The sequence below is a fragment of the Narcine bancroftii genome, chromosome 1, assembly GCF_036971445.1.
Source record: "Narcine bancroftii isolate sNarBan1 chromosome 1, sNarBan1.hap1, whole genome shotgun sequence".
NCBI lineage: Eukaryota > Metazoa > Chordata > Chondrichthyes > Torpediniformes > Narcinidae > Narcine > Narcine bancroftii.
Window position 1 is genome coordinate 446,125,191 of NC_091469.1, and position 15,641 is coordinate 446,140,831.

At 39.1% G+C, this 15,641-nt stretch overlaps 1 protein-coding gene and 1 pseudogene across 3 annotated transcripts in view; one reads left to right on the forward strand and one right to left on the reverse strand.

The window, feature by feature from the left end:
• The window catches only part of svila (supervillin a), a 241,297-nt gene that overhangs the window by 108,805 nt on the left and 116,851 nt on the right, over positions 1–15,641 (reverse strand). For all 3 annotated transcript variants that reach the window (XM_069914482.1, XM_069914483.1, XM_069914484.1), the window contains exons 8-9: positions 1,708–2,580; positions 1,171–1,341 (exon numbers count right to left, since the gene is read on the reverse strand). In XM_069914482.1, the coding sequence (XP_069770583.1) occupies positions 1,171–1,341; positions 1,708–2,580 (1,044 nt within the window). The remainder of the gene's footprint in view (positions 1–1,170; positions 1,342–1,707; positions 2,581–15,641) is intronic.
• Positions 6,076–6,192, forward strand: LOC138752160 (U6 spliceosomal RNA; annotated as a pseudogene).

Genomic DNA, 15,641 nt, shown 5'->3' on the forward strand with positions numbered 1-15,641 from the left:
CAATACTCTCTAATCTGGCCAATATCCCAGTGAAAAAACTTGGTCACCCTCTTCAGAGCCTTTATATCCTTCCTGTAATGCAGCATGCAATACTCCATTGTCACCAATCTAAAGTCTTATAGAGCTGCAACATGGCTTGGCAATGCACCAGCCAGTAAAGTTTAGTATCTTCCTTCTCTTCTACCCTCTGGACTTGTGTTGCCACTATCAGAGAGCTTTGAACTTTCAACCAAAGATCCTTCTGTACATCAATGGCCCAAAATGTCCTGATATTTAATGTATAATTTCCTCTTACATTTGACCTCCCAAAGCACAATACCACACACTTGTTCATCCACAATTTCTCTACCACTATTTCTAACTGTTCTATATTATCCTGTACCTTTTGACAACCTTCCTCACTATTCATAACTAAACCCATTTTGTATCTGTAAACATATGAATCAACCCATCCACGTTTTAGCATTTAGCAAACAAGAGTGATCTCAGCATTGATCTTCCAGTTGAATAATATCCCATCACCATCTGTTTTCTACAGCCAAGCCAATTTGAATACAATCTATCAAGTACCTATGGATCTCACATGCCTTAATCATCGAGATTAGTGTACTAAGTGGGACCCTGTGAAACACTACTGAAATCCATAAAGGCAAAAATCAACCAGCCTAATCTCATCAATGGCACCTCCTCAAAGAACTCAGTTATGTTTGTAAGACTTGATTTCCCCTGAAAAGTCATGCTGACTATCCCAAATATGTTTATGTTCTTCCATGTGATCACTAAAAACTCTGAACTTTCCTGTCTAGAAGCGTAACTGAACAATGAATAATTGGCTATATAATTTAAGTTTTGCAATTTTACCACATTTGGAAAGTGGACAAAAGCTAATTCATTAAAAGAACATTTTACACCAAAGAATAGATAAAAAAGTGTACAGATATACTTAATACATCTGCACAATACTTTAACACATTTTTGCATCAATTGAGGTATAATATATTGGCTAGGCCCCAAGATCAAATTGACATTAATGCACAAACCAATAGCCTCATGAGATTGTACTTGAAGACTGAAAGATTTCTTTAAAGAAAGATATACAGAAATTATGGGCATTGGACATAAAACTTGAATTAATCATTAGAATTTATATATAGACAGACATCAGCCTACCTAGCTGTCTCTTGCCGTTCTGTTGTAGTTATAGGTTGTGTCCTAAATCTCTCAGAGGTCTTCCTATTCTCACCAAAGGAAATGTAACGCCTTGGCCTACGATGGGCCTTCTCCGTTTCAGCAGAGGTAGCCAAATCAAGGCCCGATGTCATTAAGTCAACATTAGCTACACTAAGTCCAGGAAAGAAAATGCACAGGAGACAAAGAGAAACAGGGCAAGCAAAAAAAGCAACCAACAGAAAAGAAAGAGAGAAAAAAAGAAAATTATAAAAGAGCCACATAAGTCCCTTATGACATCACACCGCATGCTGAAACCATGCATGGTAGTTCACAAACTTAGCAACTAACAGCATCACAACTTGCACAGGCCGGCAACAAGCAAAGTGCAATATTAATATTTTTGGATGACTATTTTCCACAAAAATGGTTGCAAGCTAAAGCTTAATTGTGTCTTGCACGTTCAATTTCCAAACTGGCATCAGTGAATTTACACAAAGGTTGAGCAAAAAAAAATTCAGCATTCAAAGTACCACCTACAGGTCCTGGTTTCTGTTGGCTTTGGTCGTCTCCAGATAGGCATTTCGTAGTTTGGCCACACACACCCTCGTATCAACAATACCAGTATCTCCTCCACGGATGTCAACTCCAATACACTTAAGTCCTTTACCATTTGGAGCTTCTAGATGTGGTCCCATCAAATTACGTTTGTCAACTGACACATTGCTGGACTGGGTTTTTCCTCTCTCAATATCAGTGTGAGAATTCACCACAGCCTTTTTCTGAATGTACAAGGTTTTCTCATTCCTCTGACTAGCATCCAAACATTTATTCCAGTCTATTGCAGATGGAACAGGAAGACGAAACTCTGGTTTCTCAGACTGCTCTGGGACAATGCTGACGACTTGGTAAAAAGGAGGATTTTGAAAACCTGACTTTCCATCTTTTCTTCCCATATATATGTGTGAATGTACAACTCTTTTGTCAGAGGCAGCCTCTTCAAGAACCTTTGTTTGCTTGCGAACTTGAGAAGGTAAAACTGCTTTACGGCTTTTCAACAAGTCCTTGGTGCCAACAAGCTCATCCAATTTTGGTTCAGAACTGTAAACAGATCTTCCAAGGTCTGTGATATCTGCCTCTTCAGTACTTGCTGAAAAGTTAATGTTGCTTGGTACAAGGTTACCAACTTTGCTGGTTTTGCAGTCCCTTGTTGTTATGTTGGAATGGTCTACAGAATCAGTTGGCTGGTGGACTGCAGTGGGCTTACTAACTGTATGAACCGTTGGAGATTCTGACACGAGGGAGATATAGTGAACGGGCGTTTGTTGAGGTCTTCCACGAGTGACGTCTTTGACTATTTCAGGGCTGCTCCGAATCCCTTCCTCTTTCAACATTCTTTCTCTAACTTTTACTCTTGAGAGAAAAGGAGGAAACCACTCATTTATAATAAAAAGAACAGTCCCTTTTATTTACTTTAATTCGCCCCTAAATAGCACAGAGGTTCCATCACAGCTTATCACAAACAGTGAAAGGATCAAACTGAATTATTTTCTTTAGAAAAGGGAGCATATCATTTTATATATCTGTTCATTTAACAGGGAGGAACAAAAGACTATAAAAAAAATAATGGTCCAAGCCCCAGATACATGCCCCAAGTAAAGCCCAGTGAATGAATAGGTCTAGTGAATGAAGTGTTTGTATATCCCTTCTGTAAAAGGACCTGCGCAGTTTTCCACATACTCTATTTTTTAAAAAATCCTTTGTTATAAGCAGATTAATTAGTGAAAATACTTTTTAATGTTTAAAAAAACAATAGATTTCTGTTTTCTCCCAATCTATGAGTGGGACAAGCCAGTTAAATACTTGAAAGGGATTTTGGGGGGAAAAAAATGAATACATGCATTTTAAGAATTCATTTTGCTGGACAGTCAATTTTATTGTTAAGATATGTCAAGATATGCTGGAACCTTTTAAAAGTGGTCTCCTTCAACCTTATCCATTTCAAAATGAATAACTGTAAGCTCTGCATTCTTCATTCAGTTTTGCTAGTTTATAGCCTTGATCATGTCCATGTTTAGTTCTAACTTTATTCCCCCCACATCCACTGTATATTTTATTGCCCTTTTACAAATAAAAGAGTAAAGAAAATATTTCATATTTACTCCCTCAGCTTTACTCAATCAATGCAAGATCCATTGGGATGTTCAAAGTTTAAGGAATTGAACACCAAAGCTAAATTACTAGAATTCTTAACATTTGGTTTTGCTACAAAAAGATAGTATCTAAACACAACTGAATTTCTTTTTATTTAGGTAGTGGGTTGGAGGGGACTGGCAGATGGTAAGAAAGAAAAAAGGGTTAAATTGATTTAACGTAACCCAGTGAACTAGTCAGTTTACTACACTGTCTACCATATACAGCATGCATCATTTGACATCTTTCAAGTAACGAATCTTCAATAATATGCAACATCTCCCAATATAATACAAACCTCCTTTCATTTTTTTGCCCAAGTTTTAAAAACCTGTGATTTTTTTGATGAGTAGGATGAAAAAAAAATACAGTAAAATCCCCATTATGCAGAATTCAAGCAAATGGAACCCGTGGGCAACCAACAACAAAAAAAAGGAAAATAAATAGATAAAAAATTTTGTAAGTTTAAAATTGACACCCCTAGCAGTTAGTTCACACAACACGCAGTCGCAAGCAACTGGCAAATCCATTTATCCGTCATCTACCAATCCCTTTAAGTGCCAGATACCAAGGGAGTTTCACTGTAATTGTAATCTAGATTCAAAAAAATATTTGGCAGAGACAAAATGTTTGAAAAAACCATTCTTCTCCTTCCAAGTGACGCACATACACTCAGGCAAAATTTGAGTGTTAAATTTTGCTGGTACAAAAGTTTCTTCAAACTTTTTACATGACTGAGGCTTTGTCTTCTATTATTAATAATGTTCACCTGTTCCACACATTTGCTATTCCAATTCCATCCAACATTACCTGCCAAATTGAATTGTTGGTCCCAGTTACCTTGGCTACTCTAATCATTAGACCTTGAATTTTCTTCTTTCTTATGAAGGAATATTGTGTTGATGAGAAAGCCAAGATTTTTTTTAAACTTGCTCTGCATCACATCACCTTAAGCAATCCATAATATTCAATAAAGAGTGGACCTGTCACATTTCTGTACATTGGCCACAGTTAATGTTGGCACACCACATTGCTATGGGGTAAAACACAGAATGCAAGGCAACTTTTTTCACAAGCAGTTTCATGATCATTCAGCCTTGTGATGTCTAAAAACTTTAGCAAAAATATTTGTGAAACGGCATGGTTGCCGTAGCAGTTAGTGCAACGCCTTTACAGTACCAGCGATCAGGACTGGACCTGGGTTCGAATCCCGCACTGTCTGTAAGGAGTTGGTACGTTCTCCCCGTGTCTGTGTGGGTTTTCTCTGGGGGCTCCCATTTCCTCGCACCCTTCAAAAATGTACCGGGGTGTAAGTTAATGGGGGTGTAAATTGGGTGCCACGGACTCCTAAGACCAAATTGGCCTGTTACGGTGCATTAATATTAATGTTAAAAATGAGAATTTAGATAATTAAAAAAGATTTTTAATTATCTCACAAACCATAATACATTCAAATACAACTCTAAACCACCCTGACAAATATATTCCTGCAGCTTATAATGTGCATAGACCAACATTAAGAGCTTAAATTCCACCTTTCTTTGCATCATATGTACCCCACCTACTTCATTGCAATCATGAAGGTGATTAATACAAGGACAATTTAGCTTTGATAGATTGGGGAGTCATTCAATTCAATGTCTCTGTGCACATGTCAGGTGATCCACTTTTGGCTCCATCTAGAACCATTTTCTTTCCACTCACATACCACTAAGTATTTCCTATGCCATCAGTCCTCTGTGGTTAGTAAGGGATTGCTTAAGGAGGAATGTGGATGGTAAGAAAAAAAGTTTGTAAACCACTGTTTTAAACGTACCTAATTGACTCATTATGTGCATGGTTTCATATCTCCAAAGAAAATGGGCCAATGACAATTTTTCTTAAGCAAAATATTTCAGTAACAATTGGGTCTAGAGCAGTGGTTCTCAACCTTCTCTTCCCACACCCTCAAGCAATCCCTTACTAATCACAGACCATTGATGGCATAAGGATTACTTAAAGTGGTGTGTGAGTGGACAGAAAAAGGTTGAGAACCACTGATCTACAACTTTGCACAAGCCCATTTTCCTGGCTCAAAACCTGCATACAATGACAAGCTAACCTTACAACTGAGGCAGTACAGGTACTGTTCTAAAAAGACACAATTCAACAGAGTTCTCAAATCAGGACAGAAAAAAAAAGGAATGGTGTTGATAATGGATCATTTGGCAAAACTGTCCAACGTTCAATACAATTTTCCCCCCAGATATGTGTTTCTGAAAGACACATATCTGATCATTTACCTTATTGGTTCCAGCCCTATAAGTTAGATAGATAGGCTTCAAGGATGATCCAACTTGAAAATAATTTTTTTCACTAGTCAGGTTTAGTCACGAAGTGATCAAACAGCTTATCTATCCTTTTAAAATAAAACCATCATGGCTAAAGGGTGGGGGGGAAATCACAGAGATTAGAAATCAGTTGTCATATACCATAACAACTGCACAACGTTCTAGATATTCCAGTGCAGAAGTTTTAATAAAATGAATCCCATGGAGACCAAATCCACCCAGTGTAAAGATTTCAATTTCTAACAAACTTTAACGATTCTGCTTTAATGAATTCATTTAAAACATGCAAAACAGTAGCTGGGAATATGTACAAGAGACCAATCTGAAACCCAAGGATTCAAGCTGTTCTCTGCTGAGAAAAAAAGTAATGAAGACTCCGAAAAGTGTGCTCGCTTCAGCAGCGCATAGACTACAGATGGAATGATACAGAGGAGATTATCATGGTCTAACCCTAACCCTGTGCAAGGAATGCTCACAAATTTGTGAAGCGTTCTATATTCTTAAAAAAAAACCTCAAAAATAAATGGATTGAAGCCATTAATAATTTCTCTGATGTCAGCCTTCCAGCAAACTCTAAATGCAAGAACATAGGGAAAAAATCTTGAATCACAATTGATTGTTTGAAGGTCACTTTAAACAGAGTTTAAATCAGACTTACTACAAAGTGGAACAAAAAACAATCAACTGCAGGAACTCAGTGGGTCGAGCAGCATTGAAGCAACCGTGAAGAAGGCACACCGATACCTCCAAGAAGACCAAGTAGATTTGGCATGTCATCAGCTACTCTATCAAATTTCTACAGGAGAACTGTGGAAAGTATACTGGCTGGTTGAATCACAGCGAGGTTTGCGATTTCGACTGCCTAGGAAAAATGAAGGCTGCAGAAGGTAGCAAAAACATAGCCAGATCCATCACAGGCTCTGTCCAACAATCCACAGTAGACATCGACACAAGGTGCTGCCTCAAGAAAGCATCCAATATCATAAAGGGCTTTTATCACCCTGGTCACATCCTCTTCTCACTATTACAGAAGCCTGAAAACCAACACTTTTAGGTTCAAGAACAGTTTATTTCCAACAGCTATTGGGCTCTTGAACCTTGGTACACTAACCATGGTATGTATGCCCTATGGTAAGTCACTTTTTGTGAACTAGGATTATTGTGAATTTTTATATCCATCTTATCTATTGTTTAAGGTAATTCAATTAGTTCATGGTTATAAATTTTCCTTACAGTTATCCACTTGACTGCAATACAAGAATTTTGGTGCATATGTACATTATACAATGTATGAGAATAAACTCAACATCAGTGAGATAAAAAGAATTAGTGGCATTTTCGGTCGGAGTCCTTCATCAAGGCCAAAGATTGCAGAAGGAAGGTAGCCAGCATAATGAAGACAGGCTGGGTGTGGTTGGTGAACCAGTGAGGGGTGAAAGATGATGGATCGATGGCAAGGCAGAGGCTGCTAATTGACAAAGGAAATTGGAGGCAAGAAAGAGGGGGTCAAGTAAAGGAGTGGTGCTGGAGAGAGCTCGAGCTGTGAGAGGGCAGGGCAAGATTGTCTCCTAAGTACAAAGCATGCCTTGATCTTCCAGATGAGTTTTTAAACCATAACAGATAGAATAGGATAATTTTGCAAGCATTTCATACAGAAATTGAACAAAATTATTCTCTTTGTAGCAACAATCTTATTAAATGCATTAAATTACATATCATAATCCTTTAATTTTTTATTTCACCTTATTATTAATGTCTAAAACTAAAATCTTGCTAAATAGATTAGATGTTGCAGAACTTGAGGAAGTGCATGGGAAATGGAGCTGTAAGAGCAAACAAGATAGAGAAAACACAAAGCATAAACAGGAAAATAGGGTTTGCTAACAAAATGTTTATGTTTCTAAAGAAAATTTTTAATGTTTTTGAAATCCAAAACAGAAGGAACCTGCAACCAAATGTAACCAAACACAAAAGGTGATGAGAACAGTATTGCAAGTGCGAGTGAAATACAGCCAAAAAATTGCAATTCAACAAAGAAAAAACATTTTCTTAACTCTTGGTTCCTGTTTAGAAATTAATAGGGGATCATGCTGTAACAAAAATGAGGCTGGAAGGAGTGAATAGTTCCGAGAGAATTTTACTGGAAAAAAAGTATTGATCAAATATTACAAGGATGGGATCAGAATATGAGGCCATTCATAAATTTAGTAATTTAATAGAAGCTTTGCAATTCTGTAAAATCATGTCAAATTTAATGCATTACTTCCACCTTACTGCATAAATAGCACTGATACACTTTCAAAGGAAATTCAGGTTGCTTAAGGAAGGAATACAAATATACATGGCAGGAAGAGGACTGGCTCAAACAGAGACTTGTTGGGTCAAATTTTGATGCAGGACTGTAAAGTTCAGCAGTATGTTGAAAGATTCTAGTGGCAAATCCAATCTCTTAAATTGCCCTGAAAAAAAAATTAGCTGGGGAGTATGGGATAAACATTGTAATTGGCTAAGGAAAAAAAAATGAAATAAAATAGCACAACCTTGGTTCTAAGCCAGTGGTTCTCAACCTTTTTCTTTCCACTCACGTACCACTAAGTATTCCCTATGCCACCGGTGTTTGTGATTAGTAAAGGATTGTTTAAGGTGGTATGTGGGTGGAAAGAAAATGTTTGAAAACCACTGTTTTAAACGTACCTAATTGACTCGCTATGTGCATGGTTTCATAGCTCCAAAGGAAATGGGCCAATGACAATTTTTCTCAAAATATTTCAGTAACATTTGGGTCTAGAGCAGTGATTCTCAACCTTCCCATTCACAGACCACCTTAAGCAATCGTTTACTATTCACTATTTCTACTTAAAACAGTCACCATAATTTGCTTTGCTTTCAATAAGGAGCATTACAGCACAGTACAGTCCCTTGGGCTCTCGATGTTAAGCCGATCTATACATTCCTTCCAAACCATAAACTAAACCCTTTCTACTCGCAACCCTACAGTTTTCTTTTGTCCATGTTACTAAGAGTCCCTTAAATGTCCCTACTGTCTTAGCCTCCACCACCATTCCTGACAGGGCATTCCAGGTACCCACAACTACCCTTGATGTCTCCCCTAAACTTTCCTTCCTTCACTTTGTACAGATATCCTCTGGAGTTTCATATTCCTGTTCTAGGAAACAGGTATTGGCTGTCTACCTTATCTATGCTTCTCCAAATCTTGAAGCCCTCTATCAAGTCTCCTTTCATCCTTCTTCACTCCAAAATGAAAAGTCCCAGCTCTGCTAAACTTGCCTCATAAGATTTATTTTCCAAACCAGGCAGCATTCTGGTAAATGTTCTATGCATCCTCTCCATAGTTTCCACATCCTTCCTATAATAGTCATCAGAACTGAACACAATACCCTAAATGTGGTCTCACTTGAGATTTGTAGAGTTGCAACATGACTTCTTGACTCTTGAACTCAATCCACTGACTAATGAAGTACAGCATCCCATAAGCCTTCTTCATTATCCCATCAATCTACACAGCAACCTCGAGAGATGCATGGATTTGGACCACAAGACCCCTCTGTTCCTCTGCATGGTTTAGTATCTGACCATTAAGCCTGTACTCAGCCTTCTGATTTGACTTTCCAAAATGGACCACCTCACACTTATCCAGATTGAACTCCATCTCCCACTTTTCGACTCAACTTTTTATATTTAAAATTAAACATACAGCATGGGAACATGCCTTTTGGCCATTGAGCCTATACTACCCAATCACATCCAACTGACCTACAACCCCCTCACTGCCCATCCCCCCAATATATTTTGAAGAGAGGAGAAAACCAGAGCCCCCAAGGAAAAACCCATACAGACATAGGGAGAATGTACAACCTCCTCACAGACCATGTGGGATTTGAACACTGGTCCCGATTGTTGGTGCTGCAATAGCACTGTATTAACCACTATGTTAACCATGCCACCCACTTTGCATCTTACTTACTTTTGTAACCTATGACAATCTTCAGCACAATCCACAACTCCTCCAAACTTTGTATCATCTGCAAACTTACTGACCCATCCTCCTTCTTATTCATCTAGGTCACTTAGAAAAATCACAAAGAGCAGACGTCCTAAAACAGATCCTTGAAAAACTCCACTAGTCACTGATCTCCAGGCAGAATACTTTCTGAGAGAGAAACATGATAGGCTGCAGATGCTGTGATTGTCGTAAACACACCGAAATGCTGGAGATACTCAACTGGTCTATTCAGCATTTACAGGAGACAAAGATATATTGCCGATGTTTCGGGCCTGAGCCCTTTTTCAAGGAGGTCTCTGGATAATAGAAGGGGATCAGGTGCATCAAGGATTGTTATAAATGGGGCTGCTCAAGCCATTCAAACAGCTGAGGAATAATTATAATTTGCTGAATCAAACTTTCTTCTGCAATCTTCAGCTAAGATCTTTCTTCAGGGATAACAGGCCCTGCCCATGTGTAGTGACATGGAGACTCTGTTATCTGTTATAGAGCATGGCAACCCTATCTGCAACACATTGGTACAGAGATTATAATTATACCCCTTCTAAATAAAAGGTAATGATCCAGGCCAGTAGTGGAATTATTGAAGTGGATCATGGTGCAGATAACGTGCTTTTATACTTTGTTTCTTTTAGGTTACTTTGGGTTTCCTTTATGGGTCTCTGACTTGATCGATAATTAGTCTTATGTGTTTCATTTATATAATCTTATTCTTGTGGTATTAGGGTATTGGAGAGAGGTGAGAAAAAAAGACTGATTGTTATATACCATTGTTGAGAGAGATTGTATTGTTTGGATTTGTGTCCGTTTTTGAAAATAAAAAAAAAATATTCCAAAAAAATCCATATACACATCGACTGCTCTACCTTTTGTTACCTCCTCAGCAAACTCAATCAGGCTTAAGAGGCATGACCTTCCCTTCACAAAGCCATGGTGCCTATCCCCAAGTAGACTTTACTTCTCCAAATGCTCATAAATCCGGATTTTGACAATCCCTTCCAATAGTTTGCACACCTCTGAAAGTATTGTATTTCTTTGTGAAACAAGAAAAAGGAATTGGAATGTCAGAGATGACAGTTCTCTATACTTTGCTGGTGTCTGCCAATTTCCTCTTTATAACACAATTCCAATGAGAATTTACCAAGGGAATTTACAAATAAAGTAAACCCATTCTTACTGCAATGACATTTTCTGATCTTGAATTTGGCTCTTCATTTACCGCAAATTATCAAAAACATTAAACAAATCATGTGGGGGTAAAATCATTATGAAAACATGTGTGCAACAACATTTTCCAGCTAAATTATTATTTCAGTTATACGAGTCTCTATACTCTTTGAAATGCAATTCATGCTGTGCAAATAGGCACTCAAATTGGAATTTTATTTTAAAGATATTGCCAATTTAAAGGCATTTCCTTTAACTGCAGGATCTCACTCAGTGTTACACAACTGAAGTTTTCATTTTGAGCTTCTTGACATAGTTCTCTTAAAAAGTTTTTTATTCTTTTGGGCAAGGCCAGTATTTATCCCATCTCCAGCTCGAGAAGGTGAATTTTTAAATTTAAATATGCAGCTTGGTGACAGGCCTTTCTTGCCCTTGAGCCCATGCCCCCCAATTAACCTACAACCCTCGTATGTATTGAAACCAAGCAGATACAGGGAAAATATATAAAAACTCTTTGTAGAGTGTGCAGGATCCAAATCCGGATTCTTGGTGCTGTAACGGAATTGTGCTAACTGCTACACAAATCATACTGCCCCATGGTTAGCTGCACTCTTGAAATGCTGTTGAACACCTGCTGACTGTATTCCAGGGTTGTTGAGTTGAGGTTAAGATTTGGAACTAGTGACAATGAACAATTTGATTAGGTGACTACAGCAAGAATGCAAAACTCGCTGTGAATCAAAAGATTAACTGAAATTACCTTCACAAGATGTTGGGGGCCCAGTGTTTGAGTTAAATCTTTAAAACAAACAATAATCTGGTAAAGGAAATCCTGAAGTCTGCAGATGCTGCGATTGTAGTTCAATGTACAAAAATGCTGGAGAAACTCCAAGTCATGAGGGATCCGAAGGAAGGATAACCAACATTTTGGGCCTGAGGCCCTCGTCAAGGTGTAACATGCAAAATTCCTGGAGGACTTTGACAAGGGCTCAGGGCCGAATCATTAGTCACACTTTACTTCCTGCGTGACCTGCTGAGTTTCTCCAGCACTTTGTGTATTACACAAGAAATGCTGAAGTATTTATTTATTAAAAGACATTTTTTAGTGAAGACACATATCACCAAAGTTACTAAATATATAACAAGAATACTCCAGCTCAATGGATGTTTACAGGGGTGAATGTTAGTGGAAATATTTATTAATAAATTTTATGCTGCAGATCAACACACGATCAAAAAGCTTTTCTCTATCAAAACAGTTTTGTATCATGGGGCACAATTAAAAGGGAAGGCAGTATTAATCAAATTAGGACTGGTGTAATTTTTCAATTACAAGGATGAGAAGTAGCTCCAATTAAGGGTTTTTTAAATGGAGGAACACCTCACATGGGGTCAGGGGCAAAAGTACCTGAAGAGTTAGCCTGATATATTCATTGAAAAGGCACCTGGAGTTAGGGAATAAGTAATGTTTATGCTTGGATGGATAACGTACAAGGCAACAGCAAAGGGGGTGGGGGGGGGTGGAGAAAAAGTCTGACAGACCCCGAGAGAGACAGAAACAGAGAGTGAGATGGAGAGGAGGAGGAGAGAGGGAGTGTGCATGGAGAGAGAGAGAGAGAGAGAGGGAGAGAGGGAGACAGGGAGACAGACAGAGAGAGAGAGAGAGCGCGTTAGGTAACCAATTAAACTTAGGCCATGCAATCTCTTCTGACTAAACAAAACTGAATTCAGACTTGATACTCCCTTCCCTCCCTCCGATAGGAACAACTGACCCTCTCCCACTGGAGCACCATTCACAAGTATTAAATCACAAACCATCAGATTCAAGGACAGTTCCATTCTCCCCTTTGCCAGGCTCGTGAATAAATTCCAAATTAGGAGAATCAAACTTCCTTTGCTTTGTAATAACTGATCTCACTCTGTAACTCTGCACTTTTGTCCTGTGTGTCACTTGTAGTAAGTATGAGGTGTTCACTCGTCTATTTACTGGTTACAAAACAACCTTTATCACTGCATACAACCTTTATCACTGTTACAAACTTTAACTTGACTTAAGTTGTAATGCCACCTGTAATATTTATAAACTTTACCAAAAACAAGTAGGGAATTACAATCCAAAATGTTAAAAAAGCCAAAGATAACCATCTCCACTCATCATTTACCGTGAGAACCTATGTTAATGGAACCCAAAGAGTACATCAGATGATTCCAGACCATATCTGCCAAATGCCATTGATCCTTGGGTAAAAATAGATAGGTGGATTTTTGTAATCAGATACAATAGACAGTGTTTTGCATAGTTTATCAAAGTTACTGCAGAAGAAACAAGGAGGATAGAAGCAGATAGAATCTGTTGGTCAGATTTAAGTAGGTTACTCATCAAACTGCCATCCGTGCGGTACCGGATGTAAACAGCGTCTTCATTGTTGGGGTCTTTCATGGCTTGGTTCAGCATCATGCTGAAGAAGATTGAAAAGAGGGTTGGTGCGAGAACACAGCCTTGCTTCACGCCATTGTTAATGGAGAAGGGTTCAGAGAGCTCATTGCTGTATCTGACCCGACCTTGTTGGTTTTCGTGATCCTCAACATCCATTGGAGTGCTTTCATCCCTAACGTCGAAGTACTTGAGATGGCAGAGGTCGACAGCATCGAGTCCACGCTGCTGAAGATCCAGCTGCGCTGGATGGGTCACGTCTCCAGAATGGAGGACCATCGCCTTCCCAAGATCGTGTTATATGGCGAGCTCTCCACTGGCCACCGTGACAGAGGTGCACCAAAGAAAAGGTACAAGGACTGCCTAAAGAAATCTCTTGGTGCCTGCCACATTGACCACCGCCAGTGGGCTGATATCGCCTCAAACCGTGCATCTTGGCGCTTCACAGTTTGGCGGGCAGCAACCTCCTTTGAAGAAGACCGCAGAGCCCACCTCACTGACAAAATGCAAAGGAGGAAAAACCCAACACCCAACCCCAACCAACCAATTTTCCCCTGCAGCCGCTGCAACCGTGTCTGCCTGTCCCGCATCGGACTTGTCAGCCACAAACGAGCCTGCAGCTGACGTGGACTTTTACCCCCTCCTTAAATCTTCGTCCGTGAAGCCAAGCCAAAGAAAAAGAAAGACTCATCAAACTATCACTGACAGTCATTGCATACAGGGGAACCTGGGTTGGCAGCAAGGATGAAATTAAAGATTAAGATCAAACCCTGTCCATGTGCACTTTAGTCTTCAATTTAAGGAACCAGCTGACAGAATACAGGTACAAGACAAATTAATTTGGTAAAAAGCTAATGAAAATTGAGGGAGGAAATTTGAGACAATAGCCGCCAAACCTACATCAAACTGAGTGGTTATGAATAGAGATTCCAAGTCACACCTGAGGAAAACCATCTTCCAACTGAAAAAGTTTCCATAACTGAGTGTAGCCTTATCAGATCTTTGGGAAAATCAACATCCTAATTTGAACTGGAAACATCTGAAGGTAAGGCATGTGTTTAAATAGCACTTTTCAACCACACCAAGATGCCCAAAATGTTTGACAGAGAGTTTAGTACTTTTTTTGGGGACGAGTAATCATTGTTGCAATGTAGGGAATACAGCAGACATTTTGCATATTGGAAGCTTTCATAAACCACGAATTTCACTTCTGCGATGCTGATTGAGAGTTATACATTGTCCAGGGCACCAGGGACAGCTATCCTGTTCATTCCTTAAAATAGCATCTGGACGTCTTTTATGTATGCTTTGAAAGCAAGTTGAAGGCTCAGTTTAATGACTCACTCAAAAGATAGCCCTTCCAAAGTGAAGCATTGGTACACATCACACTGGGGTATTCAGGTTAGATTTTATGTGTGAGTCTTTGTAGCGGGACTAAACACACACGCTTTGGACATAGAGAAAGTAAGCTACCAAATGAGTCACCGCTGTTGCCATTGTATAAAATTTCACACTTGGATTAAATCTATCATACATCAATTCCATGGTTTTAACTATGCCAGTAATACAAGTAACTACTACACACAAGCTCATGAAAATTGCTCTACATGGATGGAACAAACTTCAGATGCCACAAATGCAATTGTGCAAGCTGAGTAGAATGTTTTTCCAGGAGTTCTTGCTAAAAGTCAGCACCTTTCCTGAGAGAAGCAATGGCTAATACCAGAGGATATCTGTTTAAGGTGAGTGGAGGAATGTTTAGGGAAGATATCACAGATCCTGGTGGGTGTCTTGAAATGCAATGTCAGGGTGGTGGAGGAGGCTGGTACAACAGGGACATTCAAAACATTTTTAGTCACTTGGATGTAAGAAAAATAGAGGATTATGGGTGCAAAGTAGGGGAGGATTAGATTGTTATGGAGTAGGTTTACATAGATTGGCAAACCATCATGGAATGAAGGGCCTGCACTGTGCTAAAATGTTGAAGGCTCAAAGAACATGAGCAGAAGAGATTGCAGGTCAAATTTAAACTTTGTGGAACTTAGTGACCCAAAATGGCTGTAGGAAATTGCACTCCACCACCTCTGACTCCCACCAGTAAGCGTCAGATGCAGAGAACTTCAATTTCCAGCAAAGAAAAACCCTGGATCAGAAGGTCACAATAGGAGCAGGAGTAGATTATTTGGCCGATCAATGCTGCTCCACTATTCAACAACATCTAGCTGTGGGCTCAGCTCCACCAATCTGTCTTCACCCCATAACCCTCAATTCCCTTACAATCCTAAAGTCTCACCAGCTTTGTAATTAAACCTCTTCTCTCACGTTT